Source organism: Nerophis ophidion, linkage group LG28 (assembly GCF_033978795.1).
Source record: "Nerophis ophidion isolate RoL-2023_Sa linkage group LG28, RoL_Noph_v1.0, whole genome shotgun sequence".
Classification (NCBI taxonomy): domain Eukaryota; kingdom Metazoa; phylum Chordata; class Actinopteri; order Syngnathiformes; family Syngnathidae; genus Nerophis; species Nerophis ophidion.
The window spans coordinates 18752055-18778293 of record NC_084638.1 but is presented as its reverse complement, the minus strand read 5'-3'; the positions used below and the strand labels follow the sequence as shown (position 1 = coordinate 18778293).

Here is a 26239-nt window from a genome sequence, read left to right as displayed (position 1 = left end):
AATTTACTTTCATATACTCTATCAATTTCCACTTGATTTAATTTAAATTTTGCTTCACAATTTGTCTTTGCACCACTAAACACCATACATTTACTTTTCTTATCATTTAATGATAACTCATTGATAGCAAATAATTTTTTTAGCTGAGTCAACTCAACTTTGATTATCCTCAACACTTCCTTCAGGTCTTCTCCTGAACAATATACATGTGTATCATCTGCAAAAATAATACATTTCAATGTATTAGATACTGAACACATATCATTTAAATAAAGTATAAATAATTTAGGTCCCAATACCGAGCCTTGTGGAACTCCACAAGTTGCTCTTCTTGGCTGTGATTTAGTCTTAATCATTTCCACATATTGAGATCTGTTACTTAAATAACTACTTAACCACTGTTGTGAAACACCTCGTATGCCATAGTTTTCCCATTTTTGCAGAATGTCAAAAGCTTTACAGAAGTCAATAAATACTCCAAGGGTGTGTTGCTTTTTTTCTATTGCTGTAGCTATGTTTTCTACAAAGTTCATCACTGCTAGAGATGTAGATCGATTACTCCTGAAGCCATACTGATGCTCATTCAGTAGCTCATGTTTGTCAATGAACTTATCAAGTCTATATACAAATAATTTCTCAATAACTTTTGCAAATTGAGGTAGTAAGGACACAGGTCTGTAATTTGAGACCATATGTTTATCACCATTTTTATAAATTGGAAGAACTTTTGCGATTTTCATTTTGTCAGGAAAAATTCCAGTTGATAAAGATGTATTGCATATATAAGTAGACAGCTTCAGGACACAATCCATGACATATCCACGTTGTTACCATCGACAGATTTTTTTGTTTTTAAACTTTCTGACCACTTCAACACATCACTTTCACAAACTCCCCCAAGAAACATTGCATTTTTTATGTCAGATTCATGCTTTAACTTTTTCTCATCCTTCATATTAAAATTTATATTTTTTGCCAAATTTGGGCCAACATTCACAGAAAACTTATTGAATTCCTTAGCTATTTCTTCTATATTTTCAATAATTGAGTTGTCATCTTTTACCAGATATGCTGTAAAATCCTGTTTGCTAGATTTTTTAATCATAGTATGAAGCACATGCCAGGTTTCAATGATATTATTTTTATGTTTATGCAGCAATTGTTCATAGTATTTTTTTTGTTGCAGCCTCACGATACATGTCAATCTGTTTTTATACTTTTTATTTTTGTCCTCATTTTCCTTTGTTCGATTCTTAATAAATTCCTTGTAAAGCTTATTATTTATTTTTTTTTACAGGCTTTTACTAAACCTTTTGTTATTCATGTTTTTTCCCTCCTTTTAGTAGTTTGCTTATATTCTTTCGATGGACAATGATGGTCATAAAGTGTCAGAAATATATCCAGGAATGTATTGTATGCTTCATTAGTATCCTCCACAAAAACATTTTGCCAATCTTGATTTAAAAGATCAGCCTTGAATGCCTTAACTGCTTCTGGTGATTTTATTCTATTAAAATTATTTATTCGTCTTTTTGTTTGTAAGTTTCGCTTGTTGTTCATTTGGATCACTGTAAAAACAGGCAAGTGATCACTTACATCAGTCACTAAGAGTCCACTTTTTCTCTTCCCATCAAATACATTTATAAAAATATTGTTAATTAGTGTTAAGCTGTCCTTTGTTATTCTCATAGGTTTTACAATTAGAGGAAAGAAACTCAAGTTATACATAAAATTAACAAAATCAGTGGTTTTCATGTGATCAATACATTTCATCAAATCAATGTTGAAATCTCCACAAATCAAGATCACCTTATCATTATGTCTTTCATATAACTCAAACATTTTCTTATTACATTGATCAATGCATGTTCCAGGAGTTCTATAAATACAACTAAGTAATATGTTTTTGGATCTTTCAACACTGATTTCAATAGTTACCATTCCATCAGATTGTCAACAGCAGTTGTCATGTCAGCAATCAGATTCCATTTGAGAGAGGACATCACAAACAATACAACACCTCCTCCCCTTTTGTTCATCCTGTTTTGCCAAAACATTTCATATCCCTTTAAACCATCCAGTAATTCCTTACTATCATTCAACCAAGTATCTGAAATTGCTATTATGGTAAACCTTTGCTGTATTTGTTCAAGAAACTCATTAATTTTGGAAAAGTTACTGTAAAGACTCCTGCTGTTAAAATGAATCACTGAAAAGCCTTCCATTTTAACATTTGAATTAAACTGTTCTTCAGTATAATACTCAGTCTAAATTAGAGTCCTGATAGAAGTGACTATCTGGGTCAATGTTATTTTCTAACTCATAGCATTTATGATCATGAAAGTCGAAAGACTTGAAATTTTGTGCAGCTCATTTGTTCTTCTATCATGTTAGTTGTCCACACGGTTTATCTGCTGATGATGTATCTGTGCAAATGAACAAATGGATCTACAAGGGACAACAAACCTTTCCACAGACTACACACACATCAGAAACATCAATCTTAGAAACCCACAACAATATATTTGAAAAAGACTTCAAGATTAAAAGTGAAAATGTGAGGTGAAATAAGTACGAATGCAGCAATAAAATCAACCAACTCCCCTCACGATGGCTCTAAAGTTCAGTGATGTGTTGCTAACTTCAGCCTTTTTCTTCTTTTTTGATGTTTTGCAGTAGTTAACATCCATGATGTAATAATGCTGCTCATCTACCAGAGTCCACGTTTTGTTAACAATTTTATTTATTCATTCTTTCAATTGAATAACATCAAAAAAATACAATCGAAAAAATTTATGAATTTATAAGACCCAAAAGAAAAGCAAATTTAAATAAGATGTCCTGTCTGTAAACAACGAGAAAATAGAATAAAATAGTAGCTACATATATAATATTTAATAAATGCACACAACTTAAAAAGTAATTCCATGAGAACATATAACAGTAGAAGATGAGAAGCACTACATACAACATCAAATATACATTCATATTAAAACATGCTGTGTTTTTAAAGTACATTTAGCACAATCACTGTTTAAATGTTTTTAAATCCCTGCAGCTTCCATGACTGTTACACACTTGTGTTTACTGACCTGATTCTTATACTTGAATGTTTTATCACACACAGTGCAACTAAACGGTTTTCTCTCCAGTGTGTGTTCTCATGTGTGATATCATTTCATTCTTCGTGTTGAATCTTTTAGCACACGCTGAGCAAGTAAAAGGTTTCTCTCCAGTGTGTGTGCTCATGTGTGTGATCATGTGATACTTTGTGGCGAAACTCGTCTTACAAACAGAGCAAGTAAAAGGTTTCTCGCCAGTGTGGGTTCTCATGTGTGTGGTCATGTGATACTTTGTGGAGAAACTCTTCTTACAAACAGAGCAACTAAAAGGTTTCTCTCCAGTGTGTGTTCTCATGTGTGGGGTCATGTGATACTTTGTGGAAAAACTCTTCTTACAAACAGAGCAAGTAAAAGGTTTCTCTCCAATGTGTGTTTTCATGTGTGTGGTCATGTGTTGCTTTATGGAGAAACTCTTCTTACAAACAGGGCAAGTGAAAGGTTTCTCTCCAGTGTGTGTTCTCATGTGTGTGGTCATGTTACGCTTTATGGAGAAACTTTTCTTACAAACAGAGCAAGTAAAAGGTTTCTCTCCAGTATGTGTTCTCATGTGTTCTCTAAAATTACTCTTCCGTCTAAATGATTTCCCACATTCAGAGCAGTCAAAGTGTTTGTTGTTATTGTGATGTCTCGTATCACCTTTAGAGTCATTTTTACTCTCCAAAGGTTTTTGGATGTGGTCACTGTGATCAGAAGAGTCTGACATCATGTGGTCCATGTCTGACAGTGGAGCAAATATGCTGTCTGGTTCTGACTTTATATCTTCACAATGTTCTCCATCAGCTTCTGTGATGTGTTGACTTACAAGCTCCGCCCCTCTGTTTTCTTCACTTTGACTGTGATGAAGCCCTAAGGACTGAGCTTCATCTTCATCATTAGCCTCCTCCAACCTTTGAAGCTGCTCCCACAGTTTCTCCTCTTCCTCTTTAATGTGGTAGGGGGCCTGAAGCTCCTTCTGTCCCACACTGGCGCTCCACTCCTGCTGCTTGGAGGGAATCTCTTCATGACTCTCTGCTGACACCTGCTGGACATCTGCAGAACATAAAACACAAATGAGGTGTTACTGTATTGAAGTTTGCAGTATTCAAACTATTCACATGTGATCTAGGCCAAATAGACAAGCTACTCTCCATTAAATGAAGCTAAGCTATTCTCAGAGAATTGTAGCAAGCTACACTACACGCTACACTGCAAAAGTAGCTTGCCACATCAAAGCTACATTTAACAGCATTTCGAAAGCTGAATGTGAAGCTTTACTATGGAACAGAGCGGTCAAGCGAACATGGTTCCCTAGCACATGTCAACCGGCAGGTTTCGGTGGGAAAATGGTGGCAATAAGTCGGTTCTTACCGTACACATGAGCGGAGAGTTTGTGTCGTTCTTCCTGCAGCAGCGGACTCTCTTGCCTCCTCCCACCGGCAGCCCCCGACCGTCGGATGCTTACACCGTGGAGGAGGGGGGAAAAAAATCTCAGCCCGGCTGCCTTGCCTCGTCGAGAAACGTGGCTTCCCACAGAGACACTGGCGGCCACCACACCCGTGGCCACACCCCTCCGACTTTCAAGTACGACCATATAATCTCACTAAAACACTAGTAACACAATAAGCAGATGAGGGATTTTCCATAATTATCCTAGGAAATGTGTCTAATAACATCTGAATCGCTCCCACTGCCCTCGTCTTTTTTTTTCCTAGTCCTTCACTCTCACTTTCCTCATCCACTAATCTTTCATCCTCGCTCAAATTAATGGGGAAATCTTCACTTTTTCAGTCCGAATCGCTCTCGCAGCTGGTGGCCATGCTTGTAAACAATGTGAGGTTGTGAGGAGCCCTACAACCCGTGACGTCACACGCACATAGTCTGCTACTTCTGGTACTGGCAAGGCTTTTTATTAGCGACCAAAATTTGCGAACTTTATCGTCGATGTTCTCTACTAAATCCTTTCAATAAAAATATGGCAATATCGTGAAATGATCAAGTATGACACATAGAATGGACCTGTTATCCCCGTTTAAATAACAAAATCTAATTTCAGTAGGCCTTTAATGTGCATACAAAAGTGAACGTTGACAGGTGCAAAGGCAGCCATATATGATAAAACAAGACAGCAGCTTAAGAAGGACTTCTCTATTCATCCCTAAAAAACCCACAAAGTGAGCAGCTGATTTTACCACTTCCGGTGCTGACGTAAGACAACCCGCGTCCCATATGTTTTTTTTTTTAATGAAATAAGTTTATCTACGTCATATAATCAACCATCAACCATTTTCTGTGATCAGTTTAACAGTAGAGATTATACATATTTAACAATCATACACACACAAAGAAAAGAAAAAGAAAGACGGAAAAAGGAATAGGCTGAAGCCAAAGCTTATATTTGCTTTGGCAGAAAGAGGAATTACCCCCAATACTTCTTAGACGAAAACAAAAATCATGACAACATAAATGAAGTAGTTGAAAGCTTCAATAATTACTTTGTAAATATTGGACCAAAATTGGAAGAAAGGATTCCAGACCCAGGCACTAGCGCCCCCCGTAACCCCAAAGGGAATAAGCGGTAGAAAATGGATGGATTCCAGACCCAGTTTTAACTGAGGACTATAATGAAACCATAGAGCGAAATCCCAACTCCATGTTCCTCAGTAATGTGACATAGGCGGAAATAGTTATAATCGTGAAAAAAAAAAAAAAAAATCTAAGACTTCAACTGATTGTAATGAAATTGATATGGAAACGAAAAAACAGGTTATTGAAGAGATCTCAGGACCATACATGTATATTAGTAACCTATCATCTCAAACAGGTAAATTGCCCCCAAAAAATGAAAATAGCTAAAGTTGCACCAATTTATAAGACTGGAGACAAACACCAATTTACAAATTATAAACCTGTTTCTTTACTTCCACAATTTTCTAAAATCATTTAAAAACTGTCCAACAACAGATTAAATAGTTTTACAAACCAACATAGAATATTAAATGAGAACCAATATGGATACACACCTAATATTTTAACTTTGATGGCTGTAATAGAAATGACAGAAGAAATTATAAATGCAATAGATAGTAAAAAACTGTGCGGCAGCAGTGTTTATGGATCTAACTAAAGCATTTGACACAATGAATCACAATATTTCAATCAAAAAACTAAAACAGTATGGCATAAGAGTTTTGGTCTTAAACTGGATTAGAAGTTATTTAACCAACAGGAAACAATACGTGAAGCTAGGCGAACACACTTCTACAACACTAAATATATCCTGTGGTGTACCTCAGGGATCAATATTAGGACCACAATTTTATATAAATGACATTTGTAAAGTTACAAAGGATGTAATATTAAATATTATTTGCGGATGATACCACTGTGTTTTGTTTACGAGAGAACACACAGAAGATAATACAAATAAATAACAAAAGAAATGAACAAATTAAAAAGATGGTTTGACAAAAACCGACTATCGTTGAATCTCAGTAAAACTAAAATAATCCTATTTGGTAACATCCATCCATCCATTTTCTACCGCTTATTCCCTTTTGGGGTCACGGGGGGCGCAGGCGCTTATCTCAGCTACAATCGGGCGGAATGCGGGGTACACCCTGGACAAGTCGCCACCTCATCGCAGGGCCAACACAGATAGACAGACAACATTCACACTCACATTCACACACTAGGGCCAATTTAGTGTTGCCATTTGGTAACAGTAGACGGGAAAGTCAAACACAAATACAAATAGACAGAATAGAAATTGAAAGAGTAAATGAAACCAAATTTGTAGGTATAATGATTGATGATAAAATGAACTGGAAATCTCATATAAAAAATATTCAACATAAAGTAGCTAGAAGCACGTCAATAGTGAATAAAGCAAAATATGTTCTGGACCAAAAATCACTTCATATTCTCTACTGCTCACTTGTGTTACATATTTAACTTATTGTGCAGAAAAATGGGGAAATAACTACAAAAGTACACTTCATTCATTAACTGTCTTACAAAAAAGATCAATTAGAACAATACATAATGTTGGATATAGAGAACATTCAAACCCTTTATCTATTCAATCAAAAATACTGAAATTCCACGACATCGTGAATTTGCAAACAGCTAAAATTATACACAAAGCAAACTATAACCTGCTAGCCAAGATTACACAACAATTCTTCTCAAAAAAAGAGGAGAATAATAATCTTAGAGAAAAATGTAATTTAAAACATTTGTATGCACGTAAAAAACTTCAGACCTTTAGTATATCAGGATGTGGAATTAAATGATGGAATGGATTAAGCAAAGCAATCAAACAATGTACTAATATGATCCACTTTGAGAAACTCTTCAAACTTAACATGTTTACAAAGTAGAAAGAAGAAGAACCATGATAATAAATATTCTGAATTTATTTCATCCATTCATCTGTTCATTTTCAAGATAATCTTACTCATCTCACTATATGAAATGTAACTTACTTCACCAAGTATTATTTATTTATTTTTATTGTGATTACTTATAGAGTAAAATGTGAATGAATTGAGAACTGGAAGTGAACAACATTTTTAGCACCTGTTATGTAAAAGAAAAGGGGTAGGACTAAAAATGCTCTGCTTCTTCCTACTCCTTTTCCAACATGTTGAAAAGACAAAATGGAAATTGTGATGCATCATGTTGTATGCTTGCATGTTCAAAATAAACTCAAACTCAACTCAACTAATACTTCGTCGATATTCAAGCCACGAAATGCAAATGGAATATTGTTGGCCTTTTTTGGATGATTAGAGAGGAACACTATTTATGAGTTAGAATTAGGGCTGGGCGATATATGGAATATACTCGATATATTGTGGGTTTGTCTCTGTATGATATAGAAAATGACTATATTGTTAGTATTGGAGTATAAGTCCTCACGCAGTTGCTTTTAGCTGCAGACATTACACTACATCCTCTTCTCACTCTTTCCTGTCTCTCCTTCTCACAGAGACATAAAACAAGCGCACCTTCTTACATACGTCACATACTGTCGCGCGTGCAACAACATACGCACTCGCAGAGCAGACAGGTAGCGGCATGGTAACGCTAGCTGTGGTGCTATCGGAGTGGTGCTAGTGGTAATACGAGAGAAAGAAGGTGCTAATCTGGTAACAAATGAAGGAATAATTATTCCCAAGAAAAACGGCACAGGGTCAATCGTCTGCCGGTGGTTTGGCTTTAAGCGGGAAGATGTTGAACGGACAACCGTAGTATGTCAAGTATGCGGCAAAAGTGTTGCTACAAACAGTAGCAGCACTGCTAATGTGTAGCATCATTTGAAAAGTCACCCGCTAGAGAATGAGGAATGCTTGAAACTCTGCATGTCAACATCTCAGTTGGTGCCACACCCACAAAATGCCCAAGCAACCATTTCCACATCATTACCGTATGAAAAAATAGTCAACAACAGAAGGAGATAATGTCCGCAGTAACCTACCACATAGCGAAGGACATACACTATTTGATTTATTATTTTTGCAGCACATTTTTATTTGACACTTATTGAAATATCTTGTGTGACATCATGCACAAAAGTGCACTTTATTTGTTTTAAACTATTGTAGTGGCGTTCTCCACAAAAAGTGCACTTTAATTTAGTGTTGTTTTGATATGTCATCTTAGTGACATCATGCACAAAAGTGCACTAATAACTTGTTTTACAATGTCTCTGACGATCTTGCACTTTCTGTTTGGAAATGACATAAATGTTTGTGCCACTATTTAATAACTGTTTAATAAATACAGTTTTAGTAAATTGACTTAGTTGTGGTTTCCCTCTTTGCATGAAAGTTTAAAAGGAGCATATATTAATGCAGTATAAAGAAGAATGTTTTAATGTAGACACATAGAATCATCATACTGCTGTGATTATATCATCAAGTGTTCATTCAAGGCTAAAGCAAAATATGCAGATATATGTATCGTGTATCGTAAAAATTGCCTAAAAATATTGAGATATTAATAAAAGGCCTAGTTCGAATGTGATTTTTTTTTTTTATATACCCACCAACATGTATTTTTTAATGATTGTGAACTATAGAAAAATTCCCAAAAAAGCGCAGTTCCTCTCTACATTCAAATGATTAGATTTAAGACTTTAAGTCTATGAGCATAAAGTGATGAAGCCTACTTGGATGAGAGGACAAACATCTTCTAAGACAAAGTGAAGAGTCCCGTGGTGATGGATTCAATGCCCTGAGAATAAAATTATGTGGATGTTGTGCTTACTTGGACTGTGATGAAGCTGTGAGGACTCAGGTGGTTTGTCTTCATGCTCTTCAGTCTTCACAGAGACAACAGTCAGTGGAAACTTGCTGAGATCAGCCTCCTCCTGTCCTAGAAGACACTCTCGTTCCTGAGTGATCCACACTTCCTCCTCTTCCTCTTTAATGTGGGAGAACTGTGGAACATCCACTTCCTCTTTAATATTGGGGGGCTGCTGGACATCTGTTGGGTAAATAAGTAAATAAAATTAATAGAGAATAGAAATAGTTTTGAACTGATACTGTTAACACAATGACATTATTTGTGTTCTTCCGTGTGTTGTGTTAAAAGTGTGTAGCAAAACAACTAATGGAAAACAAGGGAAATACCTACTTGTTTACTAAAATTAATTAAAAGGTGGTACAGTGAGTACAAAAAAAGGCTTGGAAATTTCACGAGGGGCAATTTGAAAAGTTTTTACAAGTACGAGGCAGCACTGATGAAGCATTCTCAACTTCACTGATGTAAAGTGTGTAAAAATTGATATTGTCATTACCATAACTTTAATAACATGGAACTAAAAAACACCTAATTCCAAAATCACTTTAAAAAACATTCATGGTATGTTTTTGTCATTATGCAAAATACATTTTTGTGGTCATTTTGTTGACTGGGCCAAAAGGAACTTTTACCAAAAACATGTTTTACTATGTGGTGTTTTATGGAGTATCTCCATCAAAAATTCCTCTTTAGGAATTGGAGACCATCTACGACACGCTGAAGGAAAGTCAGTCAACTTTGTGTTCTTTTAATAATTCAAGTGTTGAATACTTTGGTTATTGAACATAAATGTTTACTTTCACTTATTGTTGCATGTAAGTCAGAATCAGGAAGTGAAATTATTATTATTATTATTATTACTTTAATTAGATTTGATTACAGTATAAAATGTATTTAGTGACTGTGTGAGTTTGGTGTAAACATGTTGACACAGGTTTACATCTTCTTGGGGACTGGAACACAGATATGTCCCGAAAGGATGTAACGACTTTTAAAAACCTTCACTCAGCTGTGCCACCAACATTGTCTCACTTAGCTCATTAAGCAAACTACCAGGGTGAGTGAGTCCTTTTAAACCTTCATAGTTACTTCTGACCAGTTTAAGAACACCACGAGTGTGCAACTTAAGTGATCATTCCATGATTTTCTGTACCTATAAAGAACATAGTGTTATGTTTTTATTTCCCTGCCTTCTCTTTTGTTGTGATTTGTTCCCTCAACTCGTTAGTCTCCAGCTAAGGGCGGACACTAAGGCACACCTGTAACCTATTTCTACCGAGGAGTATTTAAGCTCGTCACCCACAGCTGGTCTTGTCGGTTAATTTATCCTGCACCTCCTACGTGCATGCGCCTGCTCCGCCTCGTCAGTCCTGGTACGTTGATTTTCCTTAATCCTGTATTTCCTAACATCGTTGTGTTTGTTAGCAGTCCACCCCAGATCTGCTTGCCGGTAGACTCTGCGTTTCTGTCCTGTCTGTGTGCTGTGTGACCGGTTAGCTCCATGCTAGCATCTGGGATTGAAGACGTTAGCCAGGTTTCCGTAAACAATAGGGCGCAGCTGTCCATTACAGTGTTTTGTGTTACACGGAGCCTCACCTCGTCTATCTTGTCCTCTTCACCATGAGGAGCGAGCGATCTCGCATTAGCCAAGAATAGACTTGGTATCGCTGGTCTGTTTGGGTTCATTTATAGTCTGGCTAACACGCCACCCCATCGGCCACGGCCTCTTCGCCTCAGCCTTGCCGGGCACAGTAGCCATGGAGCTCCAGGGCTACGTGCTTGCTCCTCCGGGATGTTGGGTCGGCTCGTAAAATCCACCGAAATAGCCTGCTCCAACAAATCGTTTCGGCTGTACATAACCTTCGCCTAGCAAGTTGCTGACTGGGCTAGTAATAAACTATATAAAAACAATAAAAACAATGCACCTAAGGGGAGAGCCTGGGACGTCGCGTCCATGCGCGCCGCCATCTTGGATCGTTTACTTTGGTGGCTGTGTGTAGAAGTGACTGCTCTTTTAATGTCTTTTATGTCCTTTGTGTTCTTTGAGGTTTCCCTCTTACACACGTTTCTGTGTGCTATGGCTATGAGTTTGTTTTTCTCTTTGGCCTCAGTCTGGACCCCCTCTCCAGGGGCCCAGGCTGAGATTGAATTTTTTTTATCCCCCCTCCTCCGCTGTTTCTCCCTTTTTTTGTAAGGGGCGCCGGAAGTTGGCAGACCCGTCATCGATCCTGTTCTATTTCCCTGGAATGTTTGTCTGCTCTTGAATGGGATTGTGCTGAAAACCTTCATTTCCCCTCTGGGATTATTAAACTATTTCTGATTTTGATTGTATTTTTCTTGGCCGTCTTCAAAAGTAAGGATTTTTCCGGTGCAATTTCTTAAATTTTGATTCTCCGAACATTTTATCAGTCACAAATACTGCCTCAGTTTGAACTTCCACAACTATACCGCGAGGGGGCTGTCAAAATAAAGACTTTAGAGAGACAAAAAATCTTTGCTAATTAGTACTAATAAACTAGATTGATTGAGACATTGCTGGACAGCAGAGAAGTAACTAAATCCAAACAAACGTTGAATATATTTTTTACAGATATCTGCCTTGTATCTTCAGTAGAGATGTTAATCGCTGAGAATTTATCGATATGATAACCTAACTGATATTCCTTATTGATACCAGTATTTATCGCTACTACATGTAATTTGTGGAAATAAAAAAGGGGAAAAAAGGCTTCTTATATAGCATTCCTATTAGACCAAGAGGTTGAACACATCCAACATGATGTTCTGTAACAGCAGGGAAGTCTTTTATCAATAACTGTTTATTTGAAGTCTTATAGAAGTCAACTATATGTGCAGTGCAAGCTGAAATGCAGTTATGTCATCTTCTTGTCAATAACACACACATCAAACTATTACGTGTTGTTGCTTCCTTATCTGTCATTATTCAAAGCTGATTGTAATGTGTAGCAGCGGCAGCTGAACTCAATGTGACAACGTGTCATAGTTACCTCAGTCAGCTGGAATTAAAAATACAAATAGTTGTGTCGTTAGTCCAGAATCTTCACGGTCCTCATAGACAACATAATTAGGAACCAGTACTAAAAGAATGGTACTTGGTATACATCTCGTATCTTCACCACTAAACCTTTAACATATCAATCAATCAATCAATCAATGTTTAATCATATAGCCCGAAATCACAAATGTCTCAAAGGACCGTACAAACCACTACGACTACAACATCCACGGAAGAACCCACATAAGGGCAAGGAAAACTCACACCCAGTGGGACGCCAGCGACACTGATGACTATGAGAACCTTGGAGAGGTCCCTCTAGGGGACCGAAAGCAATGGATGTCGAGCGGGTCTAACATGATACTGTGACAAGACTTTTGACAAGAACAAGAAAGTTTGATCATATTACGCCTGTACTGGCTCACCTGCACTGGCTTCCTGTGCACTTAAGATGTGACTTTAAGGTTTTACTACTTACGTATAAAATACTACACGGTCTAGCTCCAGCCTATCTTGCCGATTGTATTGTACCGTATGTCCCGGCAAGAAATCTGCGTTCAAAAGACTCCGGCCTATTAGTGATTCCTAGAGCTCAAAAAAAGTCTGCGGGCTATAGAGCGTTTTCCGTTCGGGCTCCAGTACTCTGGAATGCCCTCCCGGTAACAGTTCGAGATGCTACCTCAGTAGAAGCATTTAAGTCTCATCTTAAAACTCATCTGTATACTCTAGCCTTTAAATAGACCTCCTTTTTAGACCAGTTGATCTGCCGCTTCTTTTCTTTCTCCTATGTCCCCCCCTCCCTTGTGGAGGGGGTCCGGTCCGATGACCATGGATGAAGTACTGACTGTCCAGAGTCGAGACCCAGGATGGACCGCTCGTCGGGACCCAGGACGGACCGCTCGCCTGTATCGGTTGGGGACATCTCTACGCTGCTGATCCGCTTGAGATGGTTTCCTGTGGACGGGACTCTCACTGCTGTCTTGGAGCCACTATGGATTGAACTTTCACAGTATCATGTTAGACCCGCTCGACATCCATTGCTTTCGGTCCCCTAGAGGGGGGGGGGGTTGCCCACATCTGAGGTCCTCTCCAAGGTTTCTCATAGTCAGCATTGTCGCTGGCGTCCCACTGAATGTGAATTCTCCCTGCCCACTGGGTGTGAGTTTTCCTTGCCCTTTTGTGGGTTCTTCCGAGGATGTTGTAGTCGTAATGATTTGTGCAGTCCTTTGAGACATTTGTGATTTGGGGCTATATAAATAAACATTGATTGATTGATTGATGATTGAAAGTTCAATCCATAGTGGCTCCAACACAGCCGCGAGAGTTCAGTTCAAAGCGGATCCAAGACAGCAGCAAGAGTCCCGTCCACAGGAAAACATCCCAAGCGGAGTCGGATCAGCAGCGTAGAGATGTCCCCAATCGATACACAGGCGAGCGGTCCATCCTGGGTCCCGACTCTGGACAGTCAATACTTCATCCCTGGTCATCGGACCGGACCCCCTCCCGAAAAGAAGCGGCAGATCAACTGGTCTAAAAAGGAGGTCTATTTAAAGGCTAGAGTATACAAATTAGTTTTAAGGTGAGACTTAAATGCTTCTACTGAGGTAGCATCTCGAACTGTTACCGGGAGGGCATTTCAGAGTACTGGAGCCCGAACGGAAAACGCTCTATAGCCCGCGGACTTTTTGTGCTGCTAAAGGTAAATAAACAGTAGCCATATTGTATGTTTGCCTTCATTTGACCACGTGAGGTTAGGAGGACGGCCTCTAGGTCACATGGTTACACCCCAGCAATTACACTGTTTATGATTGATTTTTAAATGGTGGTGTTAAAAAGCAAATATATCTTCATCTTTAGTCATAAATGTGGCCCCCAGATGAACATGTGTCACAAACATTGTATTAGATGATATGTGGATGTTGTGCTTACTTGGACTGTGATGAAGCTGTGAGGACTCAGGTGGTTTGTCTTCATGCTCTTCAGTCTTCACAGAAACAACAGTCAGTGGAAACTTGCTGAGATCCGCCTCCTCCTGCCCTACAGGACACTCTCCCTCCTCTTCCTCTTTAAAATAAGGGGGCTGTGGATCCTCCTCGTCCCCTTTAAAATGTGAGGGCTCTGGATACTCTAAAGTCAAACTGTCCCCCTGCAGATGAGGGAGACATTCTTCTTGGTGTTCAATCAGCTGATGGATGTCTACAGGACACAAACAAAACACATTTTAACTCCTACATGCTAAATATTAAATCATACATGGAATTTAGGACTGTTGCTATTGAAAATTGCATTAATCAAGTGTTCTACTGGAAATGTTTTCGATTAATCGAGTAACTGGATAAAACAGTGTTGCTTGCTTAGAGACAAATTTAAGCGACTTTAAGACATTTCACTTAATAATGAATAAGTGGTTTGAGATGGTATGGGATAGGGCTGGTCGATATTGGCTTTTATTAGTATCGCAATATTTGTATGCCATATTACGATATATGATATATATTATGATTTTTTGCCTTGGCCTCAAATGAACACTTGATGTATATAATCACAGCAGTATGATGATTCTACGTGTCTACATTAAAACATTCTTCTTCATACTGTATTAATATATGCAACTTTTAAACTTTCATGCAGAGAGGGAACTCACAACTAAGTCAATTGACCAAAACGGTATTTATTAAATACTCTTCATTCTCTCACGGGTGACTTTTTAAATGAAAGAACAAATTATTAGTGTTGCTACCTTTTTGTAGTAACATTTTCTGCTGCATACTTTGCATATTGCTGTTGTCTGCTGAATATCTTCCCACTTGAAGCCAAACCACCGCCAGATGATGGATCCCCTGCTCTTTATTTTGGGCATTAATTGTTCTTACTCCATTTGTGATAAGTTTTGCATAATTTTCTCTCTTGTAATGTCAAAAGCTCCGCTCCGCTCGTACAACCTGCTTCAGCTAATGTTAGCCATGCTGCTACCTCTCTGGTCGGCGATAACGTATGACGTTGCACGCCCAACAGCATGTGACGTATGTAAGAAGGCGGGCTTGTTTTCCGTCTCTGTGCGAATGAGAGACGAGGAGGAGTGAAAAATGCCAGTAATGTAACGCCAACGGCTAAAAGCAAGTGTGAGAACATATAATCGAATATTAGGATATAGTAATTTTTTATATCGCACAGAGACAAACCTGCGATATATCGTTTATATTGATATATCGCCCAGACCTAGTATGAGATCAACATGCCATCTTTAGATCAGGCATTGTTTTTTCGACAATCACTGCCACATTAAAAAGTTAAAGTACCAATGATTGTCACACACACACTAGGTGTGGTGAGATTATTGTCTGCATTTGACTCATCACCCTTGATCACCCACTGGGAGGTGAGAGGAGTAGTGAGCAGCAGTGGTGGACACGCCCGGTAATCCTTTTTAAGGTGAGGGAGGTAATGGGTCCCATTTTTATAGTTTTTGGTATGACTCGGCCGTAGGTGCTGTAGTAGGTCAATGGCTGCACCAATATGAAGAAAGTAATAGGTCAGTATAGCTTTTACACACATATATAACTTGTCAAACCTGCCAGCTAGCAGGCTAGGTTCACAGCGTCAGTTACCATGGTAACTGACTCTGACTTTGTCTTACTGCTCTTATTTTTGGAGGTAAAACTCTCAAGCTTTACATACTCAGGACTTTGCACTTAACCTGCTCTCTGGAATATTCCCCCGGTGACTGTGTGAGTTTTGTGTAAACATGTTGATACACATTATTACAAACTGAGAGGAACATCAACCTCTCATAAATATTGTGTGTCTGAAACTGTCTCCTTTTTATGAACAATGTAAAACAATCAGAGCATCATCCTCACATGACGATTCATCTTCCTATAGACTAACTATTTAGGAATAGTGTTAATAAATACATTTACATTTAGTAAAGATGTGAGAGTGAGATGTAAACAAACCTGTTCTGTGTAACACAACTTGATGTTTTTGATGTTGTCGCTTATTATCCTCTTTTGTTGGACAAAGTTCCTCCTCGTACTCTGCTGTCGTTCTTTCGCACATTTTCACACAATCACAACACTTTACACTCACACTTGATCTCTACTTAGCGATGTGTTTTGATCACTTCCGCCTCTCTTTGTTAGCAGCTAACAAGCTAAGCTAACTGGCAAGCTAAGCTAGCTCGAGAAGCAACAAAGTGCGCTCAGACTAATATAACCGGATGCAAACAGTTATTAACGATGTTTACTCTATTTAATAGAGTCTAATAAAGGACATATATGTGTACATGGAGGCAAAGATTAAGAACACTGAACTGTGACGACTGCAATAACGTCTTCACCGTCAGACGCCATCTTGCTTTATCCTCGCCGTGTTTGGTTCGCGCGCAGTGTTGTCAGATCTCGCGAGAGAAACAAGTAAGCACCCCACCCCCCAACCCCCGGTGCAACTATTTCAACATTCTGAAAATAAAAGTAAACTTGTCCATTTTACATTTTGAAACAACAGTAGCATCAGAAAAAAAAGATACAAAATAAATATTACACTCATATTATTTTTGTCTTTGATGCTAATTGTTTTTATAATATATTTTAAAATGTGGGAGGGAGGTTTTCATGTTCTTTTTAAATTTCCTTTGGCATTATATATATATATATATATATATATATATATATATATATATCTTGATTGGATTATCCAGAGAATAGTGCTCGATACCGTGGTAGAGCGCAATATGTAGGTTTGGGAAAAAAAATCACAAGACTACTTCATCTCTACAGATCTGTTTCATGAGGGGTTCCCTCAATCATCAGGAGAATCTCCTGATGATTGAGGGAACCCCTCATGAAACAGATCTGTAGAGATGAAGTAGTCTTGTGATTTTTATTTTTCCCAAACCTACATATATACATATATATATATACATACACACACACACACACGACCCAAAAAGAGAATAAGTGGTAGAAAATGGATGGATGGATGGATATAGGGCTTCACGGTGGAAGAGGGGTTAGTGCGTCTGCCTCACAATACAAAGGTCCTGAGTAGTTAGGGTTTAATCCCGGGCTCGGGATCTTTCTGTGTGGAATTTGCATGTTCTCCCCATGAATGCGTGGGTTCCCTCCGGGTACTCCGGTTTCCTCTCACCTCCAAAGACATGCACCTGGTTGATTGGCAACACTAAAATGGTCCCTAGTGTGTGAGTGTGAATGTTGTCTGTCTATCTGTGTTGGCCCTGCGACGAGGTGGCGACTTGTCCAGGGTGTACGCCGCCTTCCGCCCGATTGTAGCTGAGATAGGCACCAGCGCCCCCCGCGACCCCTAAGAGAAATAAGCGGTACAAAATGAATACATATATATAAATAAATATATATATATATACAAATATATATATGTATATATATATATATATATATATATATATATATATATATATATATATATATATATATATATATATATATATATATATATATATATATATATATATCCATCCATCTTCTTCCGCTTTTTCAGCCCAAGCAGGGAAGCCCAGACTTTCCTCTCTTCAGCCACTTCGTCCATCTCTTCCCGGGGGATACCAAGGCGTTCCCAGGCCAGCCAGGGGACATAGTCTTCCCAACGTGTCCTGGGTCTTCCTTGTGGCCTCCTACCGGTTGGACGTGCCCTAAACACCTCCCTAGGCAGGTGTTCGGGTGGCATCCTGACCAGATGCCCGAACCACCTCATCTGGCTCCTCTCCATGTGGAGGAGCAGCGGCCTTACTTTGAGTTCCTCCCGGATGGCAGAGCTTCTCACCCTATCTCTAAGGGAGAGCCCCGCCACCCGGCGGAGGAAACTCATTTTGGCCGCTTGTACCCGTGATCTTATCCTTTCGATCATAACCCAAAGCTCATGACCATAGGTGAGGATGGGAATTTAGATCCACCGGTAAATTGAGAGCTTTGCCTTGCGGCTCAGCTCCTTCTTCACCACAAGGGATCGATACAGTGTCCGCATTACTGAAGACGCCGCACCGCTCTACCTGTCGATCTCACGATCCACTCTTCCCTCACAAGTGAACAAGACTCCGAGGTACTTGAACTCCTCCACTTGGGGCAGGGTCTCCTCCCCAACCCGGAGATGGGACTCCACCCTTTTCCGGGCGGGAACCATGGACTCGGACTTGGAGGTGCTGATTCTCATCCCAGTCGCTTCACACTCGGCTGCAAACCGATCCAGTGAGTTGAAGATCCTGGCCAGATGAAGCCATCGAGCAAAAAAATATGTATATCACATGAAGGTGCTAATCTATGGGATCATTAACAATTAGAAATAGAAAAATGTAATTTGTCAATATTTATTAATAATAATAATAGTATTTAATCTATGTAATCTAAATATCTAACACATGTAGAAGCATATTAAAAAGATTGTTACAAAAACAACGCCACACATGTTATATGTGCTGATGTTGTTAAAGTAAAAATTAAAGTCTTGACAGTTTATTTCAAATCCTGCAGTTTCATTTGCTGCTGTTGTTCTCACCACCACACTTGTGTTTCTTACTCTGGTATTTATAAGAAAATCTTTCACCACACACACTGCAACTCAACACTTTCTCTCCTGGGTGTCTTCTCGTGTGTCTTACAAGTTTTGGTCGATCACAAAAGCTTCTGTTGCAGATTGAACAGGAATGTGATTTTTCACCAGTGTGTGTTCTCGTGTCTTTTCAAATTCTGACTTTGTGTAAAACCTTTACCACAGATTGAACAGGAAAAAGGTTTTCTGCCAGTGTGTGTTCTCATGTGTACTTTCAAAGTGTTACTTTGTACAAAACCTTTACCACATATTGAACAAGAAAAATGTTTTTCACAAGTGTGTGTTCTCATGTGTACTTTCAATTTGCCACTTTGTACAAAACCTTTACCACAGATTGAACAGGAAAATGTTTTTTCCCCAGTGTGCGTTCTTATGTGTACTTTCAAATGTTCCTTCCTTGAAAAAGATAAGCCACATATTGAACAGGAAAACGTTTTTTCACCACTGTGTGTTCTCATGTGTTCTTTCAAATTTTGAGTTTGTAAAAAACCTTTACCACAGATTGAACATATATAAGGTTTTTCACCAGTGTGTAATATTGTGTGTTTTTTCAAGCTCTGACTTTCTACAAAACCTTTACCACAGACTGAACAGATTAAAAGGTTTTTCACCAGTGTGTGTTCTCATGTGTACTTTCAAATGGTGACTGTGTACAAAACCTTTACCACAGATTGAACAGGGAAAAGGTTTTTCTCCAGTATGCATTCTCATGTGTCTTTTCAGATGCCAATGTTTTTTAAAGGTTTTGTCACAGTGAGAACATTTGAAGGTAGTGCTGTCAGTGTGACATGTATTATCATCTTTAGAGTCTTCATCATCAGTATCAGGAGAGTGTGACGTTGTGTCCTCACTATCTGATAGTGGAGCTAAGAGCTTGTCTGCTTGTGATCCTCCACAGTGGTCTCCATCAGCTTCTGTTGTCATGTGTTGTGTTGAGCTGCTGCTTGGAGGCTCTGCCTCTCTCTTCTCCTCACTTTCACCTTTGACCTCATCATCTTCACTCTTCACAGGGACACCAGTCACTGGGAACTCCACCAGTCCTTCATGATGCGCTCCCTCCTGACTGATGCTGTGTTCCTCCTCTTCATCTTTAATGTGGGGGATTAGTGAGACTTCCTCTTCATTTTTGCAGGGAAAGGTCTGTGTCAAAGAGGAAAAGGAGATGCCAGAGGGTCCGTGGCGCTTGGTCTTTTTCTTTGATGGATCCTCCTTCCCCATCCTGAAGCTACACTCTTTGTTTTTCAAGCAGAAGTTGTTCTCCACAGACCTCTGCAGGACACAAAAATGACAAACAGGCTTGAGAAATGTCCAGATTTGCTCAGTCACATGAGGCATTCAATAAGTTTACAGTACATGTACTTAAAATATCAAGTTATTATATGACTTTGGCCTGAAAACAAAAACACTGCTCTTTACATTATTCACAGGAAAGGAAGACCACTTTTTACGAGGGATGGGCAATATGGCCTAAAATCTATATTGCGATAAATTCCCTTCCACTTAAGTGCAGCTGGGAGACACCGGGCGCACTTTTACTTGCCACTTGGCGAGTAATTTGGAGCTGGATGTTGGGAGTAATACAAGTACTTTCTCTCCCGGTGAAAATTGTCTAAGTTGCGCCCCCCTGTTATACAGGCGCTGTTGACGTTCTTGGGCTTGGAGCAAATTCTCACGTGACAAGTGCCCTAATGTGTGGAGTTTTGCGTTCTAGTCCATGACGTACTGAATTTTGTTTTTACTGGGGCTTGGACCATCCTCCCAGCTTTCTTTAACTGGGTCCAGTACCCCACGCGGCTTCCTGCCGAACAACAGTTCAAATGGAGAAAATCCTGTTGAGGCCTGAGGAACCTCCCGCGCTGCAAATAACAGGGGATCCAACCATTTATGCCGATTTGGTTTGTCCTCGTGTTCGAACGTCTGGATCATGGATTTCAAAGTTCTATTCATCCGCTCCACCAACCCATCTGTCTGTGGGTGGTAAACGCTAGTTCGAATAGATTTGATCCGCAATAAACCGTACAGCTCCTTTAATGTGCGTGACATAAAGGACGTGCCCTGGTGAGTTAGTATCTCTTTCGGGATTCCAACCCGGGACATAACTTAAAACAGTGCCTGCGCGACACTCTTTGCAGAGATAGAGTGCAGTGGCACTGCTTCGGGATAGCGCGTTGCATAATCCACCAGGACTAGCGCAAAGCGATATCCCTGGGTGTTCGGGTGAAATGGCCCGACGAGGTCCATGCCAATTTGCTCAAATGGGACCTCTATGAGTGGTAATGGCCGCAAAGGGGCTCTAGGAGTGGCCGCTGGGTTGACTAGTTGGCAGTCCGGGCAGGCCGTGCACCAACGCCGCACGTCTGCCCGAATGCCTGGCCAATAGAACCGGGCCATTATCCGATTAAGTGTTTTGTCATATCCCATGTGTTCGGCCATCGGGTTAAAATGTACCGCCTGGAAAATCATTTCCCGACGGCTTCTTGGCACCAACAATTGGGTGATTTCCTCCCCTGTCTGAGTGTCACGGCTCACTCTGTACAATCTGTCCCTAATCAATGCAAAGTGAGGGAAATCCCGCGTTATTCCCGGGCGAACCCGCTGCCCATCAATCGAAATCAGTTGGTCCCAGGTCGCGCGCAGAGTGTCATCTCGAGACTGCTCGAGTGGAAAATCATCCATGGGGCGCCATTGGGGCACCGGGGAAACCTCCTGGGAAGTCCCCGCCGGCCCCCCTTCCCCCTCCCCCTCGGCAGCGTCGGATAATCTCGCGTCGCCGATGAGAACAGCGCGGGTATCCCCTTTCCCTACCGTCCATGAACGCACCCCTGCACACTGCTTTATTGATCCCTTAAATCCCGACCAATTTGTTCAAAAGACTAAGCGGTGCGCCAGGCGCAAATTTACAGCCACCTTAACACTGTTTTTCTCCTCTGAAAAAAATTTCCACCGGCACAACGGGGTACGCGTGAATATCCCCATGCACACATTTAATCCCGCACCCGTGTAACCTTACTCAATACCCCGGGTCGAACCAGGTTTTGGTGAATCATGGACTGCTCGCAGCCCGAATCCACCATCGCCCGGTATATACTCCATTGTATCCTTACCGGTACATAGTATGTCTCTCCCGGTCCGGGGGAGGATGCTGGAGGGTCGCCCACCCAGATCACCTGCCCCACCTCCATCGCTGGACACTCCCGTTGCAGGTGACCTAGACGTCGGCACATCCAGCACACCTGCCCCGGCATTTGAGGCGCCGTTTGCGGGGGAAACGCAGTGTCTGCCGCGGCCTGGCCCTGAGGAGGAGAAAGCAGTATCATGTTGTTTTGTGGCCTTGGCCACGGCTGGACTCCATCTGCTGGTGGCGGCTGCATTCTGCGCGGCACCGGTACTGGCCGCTCTGCTCCTCCTGCAGCCTTTTCCCGCTGTACCGCCAGGCGGTCCTCTGCCAAGGCTACAGCCGCTGCTACCCCTTGTGGCTGGTGGTAGCGGACCCATGCTGACGTCCGCGCCGGTATCGCCTCCAGGAATTGTTCTAGAATCAATTGTTCCATGACCTCTTCTGTTCCTCCGGGTTGCAGCCATCTTGTCGCCGCGTCTTTTAATTGTTGGCCCAGGGCGAAAGGCCGCTCCTCCGGTCCGAGTCTCAAGTTCCGGAACCTTCGTCTGTGGTCCTCCTTGGATCCTCCCGTCCGGTCCAACACCGCCCTCCTCGTGTCCCGGTAGCTCACCCGGGACACTGGTGGCAGGCTGAGCGCCGCTCGCTGCGCCTTTCCCGCCAGCAACGGTAACAGCCGCACCGCCCACTCCTCTTCTGGCCATGCGCATGATTTTGCTGTCGCCTCGAACATGTCCAAAAAGTTGTGGGGATCTTCCGTTTCCGCCATTCTGTGCATGTCCACTGCCGTCAACGCTGGCCTCGCTGCTGCGTGTGTCCCCACTTCGACCTTCTCCGTCAGCGCCTGCAGAATCTGGCTCTGCTGCGCTATCTGGCCCTGCATCGCCTCCATCTGCCGGTGGTTCGCGGTAGACATCTCTGCCAGTAGCTGCCCAAGTGCCTTTATGGAGCTTGGTGACGACATCACAGGTATTTTTTTTTTTTTTACGTTGGGTGCCAGTTGTAAGCTTTTTCCTACTCACAGTGCCACAGATCCACGCCAGAAGCCAGTTACTCAGAGTTGACAGGGTTTTTAATATAGTTATTTTCGACAAAGTGCATTTTCGTGTAAACTTTTCAGTCTCTCCAATCCTCTCTTCTCCTCCTCTGCCGGCTGCTCATTCTTAAAGACAACAGTTGATTAGATTCACGCGTACCACCTGCGAAATTTAATCACCTGCCAGCTGCGTCTCGCCGTCCCGCCCATGCCACGCCCCCGTCTGAGGGTGCACTGTCTCCAGTAGCCCAGACGGGGTCGCTGACATTTACATCTGCAGTGTGCTGATCACAACCTCCCTCCACAGTGGCGTATATTTTTCTGGATGTGTGTGTGTAAGCCCGTAGTGTGTGTCTGTCTCGCGGCCTTGATGTATTGTCCAGTTGCTGGTCCAAAGTCAACAACAAGTGTGTGTCCATGAGAGACAAGAAGGGAGTTTGTTGTGTCTTCGCCACACCGTCCTTCGGGAGAGTCTCGACGCCAGGGAAACAATCCAAGTTAGAATATTTTGTATGCGGGTGAAAATAAAATTTGCTTTTCACTCTAAATTGTCTATGAGTGGTCCTCAAAAACTGCGGGGTAGACAGTCCGATGTGATCCACAGTTCTTCCCGCATCCTCCAATCAGTTGTAGACTGCCAGCAACTTCCAATTTGTCGACAAACCAGAGCAACGCTAACGCCAATCAGCAGATGTCCTGTTGTCATAATTCCGAATAGGTAGATATCTTCACGTCCTTGACAGAAAAGGGTCGCCAGGCACGCGGCACTTCTTCTTCTCCCAAGAGTCCGTCGTGTGTCCAGCAACAACCGCTTTGTCACGACAGCAGGTTCCCCCAAATCCAAGATCTTGTCACTTTTGTTGAGGCCAGTTAAATGGTTCCAATGTTTAGATTTGGAGAGCCGTGCAAAAAGAGGCAACAAGAAAGTTAAGACAAGACAAAGAAGCAAGCAGGAGGGATAAGGAAGACAAAAAAGGCTCAGACTCCCAAAATGCAACACGGAACGACACAGGAGGCCCTTCATACCGACAGCCATCAGACTGTATAATGCATATGTTCCTTCTTGACTGCACTTAAATGTTGAATATATGTAGAATATATTTATATTATTCATATATTATATATTATCTATTGATTATATGTTATATATTATTTATTTGTATTATTGTCTATTGTGAGCGAACTGTGGTGCTGAATTTCCCCCAGGGATCAATAAAGTACTTTTTATTCTATTCTATTCAATTCTATTATATTATATTCTATTGTATAAACACAAAATAAATGATCCCGTTTACTTTCAAAGTAAACTATTCTGTTTAAGGCGCATGGTGTTCTAAACTTTGAAAAGACCTAATGTACATGAAGTCAACTCGTCAAAAGGTTTTCAGACGAAAACATGCTGTTTCTAAAAGGCCCAAAATTAAAGTATCATATAACAGGCATATCCCGGGCAGCTATATGGGGGCCTGTACTTCAGCATTGTATTAAAATGGCTAGTTCCATCTCCAACATGAAAGCAAGTGTCGCTCACACTACTGCACATAGGAAAACGTGTGGAGGAGAATTGCAAGTCGTAGAAACAAAGATTGTGAATGAGTAACAAGAGGCTCACTTTGTTCATGTAAGTCTACTAAACATGCTAAGGTGCTGGGAGCAATGCACAGAATGAGACCCCTTAGTCCAATTTAGGGCTGGGCATTATTTTCGATATATTGCGGGTTTGTCTGTCTGCAATATAGAAAATGACAATATTGTGATATTCGAGTATACGTTCTCACACAGTTGTTTTTAGCTTCGGGCATTACACTTCATGCGTTTCCCAATCTTTCTTGTCCCTCCTCACAGAGACATAAAGAAGCGCACCTTCTTGCATACGTCACATACTGTCCTACGTGCAACGTCACACGCCCTACCCGAGCAGAGAGGTAGCGACATTGGTAACATTAGCTGTGATGCTAACGGTGCATTGCGAGTGGTTATACGACAGAAAGAAGGTACAAATCTGGTAACAAATGAAGGAATAATTAATTCCTAAGAAAAACAGCTGGGAGAGAATCGTCTGGCGGTGGTTTGGCTTCAAGCGGGAATATGATGAACAATTATGCGGCAAAAGTGTTGCTACAAAAAGTAGCAGCACTGCTAATTTGTAGCATCCTTTGACAAGTCACCCGCTAGAGAATGAAGAGTGCTTGAAACTCCTCATATCAACATCTCCGTTCGGTGCCAGAGCAAACAAATTGCCAAAGCAACCATTTCATGATCAACACCGTATGAAAAAACTATTCAACAACAAAAGAAGATAATGTACGCAGGAACCTACCACATAGTGAAGGACGAACACTATTTGATTTCCTATTTTGCAGCTCATTTATATTTGACAGTTATTGAAATATCTTGTGTGACATCATGCACAAAAGTGCACCTTATTTGTTTTAAACTATTGTAGTGGCGTTCTGTACAAAAAGTGCACTTTAATTTAGTGTTGTTTTGATATGTCATCTTAGTGCACAAAAGTGCACTAATAACTTGTTTTAAAATGCCTCTGACAATCTTGCACTTTATGTTTTGAAATGACATGAATGTTTGTGCCACTGCTTAATAACTGTTTAATAAATACAGTTTTTCTAAATTGACTTAGTTGTGATTTCCCTCTCTGCATGAAAGTTTATAATGAGCATATATTAATGCAGTATGAAGAAGAATTTTTTAATGTAGACACATAGAAACATCATACTGCTGTGATTATATGCATCAAGTGTTCATTCAAGGCTAAGGCAAAATATCCAGATGTATATCGTGTATCGTGACACGGCCTAAACATATCGAGATATTAATAAAAGTCCATATCGTCCAGCCCTAGGTTTCACTATATAGAACGCTCTGAGTCACGAGAGAAAAGTGCTAAATAAATATACTTCACTTAAAAGGGAACCACGCGTTTTTTAATTTGGCTTATTAATTCTAAATAGTAAATAAATGCGATAAAAAGTCTGCTTACAATAGAGGCTATTAGAGTCGCACAATTCTTCCTACAAATAACTTAAAAAACATCCAAACACCTCCATTAAGGTTTTATGTACATG

The 26239-nt window shown here is 40.7% G+C and overlaps 2 protein-coding genes across 4 annotated transcripts in view; one reads left to right on the top strand and one right to left on the bottom strand.

The window, feature by feature from the left end:
* LOC133545390 (gastrula zinc finger protein XlCGF57.1-like) overlaps nt 1–16793 on the bottom strand; it is a 179611-nt gene extending 162818 nt beyond the window's left edge. Inside the window, exons 1-4 of one of the 3 annotated variants that reach the window (XM_061890917.1) lie at nt 16380–16793; nt 14353–14619; nt 9372–9590; nt 2726–4151 (exon numbers count right to left, since the gene is read on the bottom strand). In XM_061890917.1, coding sequence (XP_061746901.1) covers nt 3133–4151; nt 9372–9590; nt 14353–14619; nt 16380–16482 — 1608 coding nt within the window. In that variant the 5' untranslated portion in view covers nt 16483–16793 and the 3' untranslated portion in view covers nt 2726–3132. Of the gene's footprint in view, nt 1–2725; nt 4152–9371; nt 9591–14352; nt 14620–16379 lie in introns of those variants that run through there. The other 2 variants (XM_061890918.1, XM_061890913.1) reach the window with 2 other exon arrangements.
* LOC133545393 (zinc finger protein 501-like) overlaps nt 1–26239 on the top strand; it is a 399721-nt gene that overhangs the window by 119281 nt on the left and 254201 nt on the right. The window lies entirely within an intron of this gene.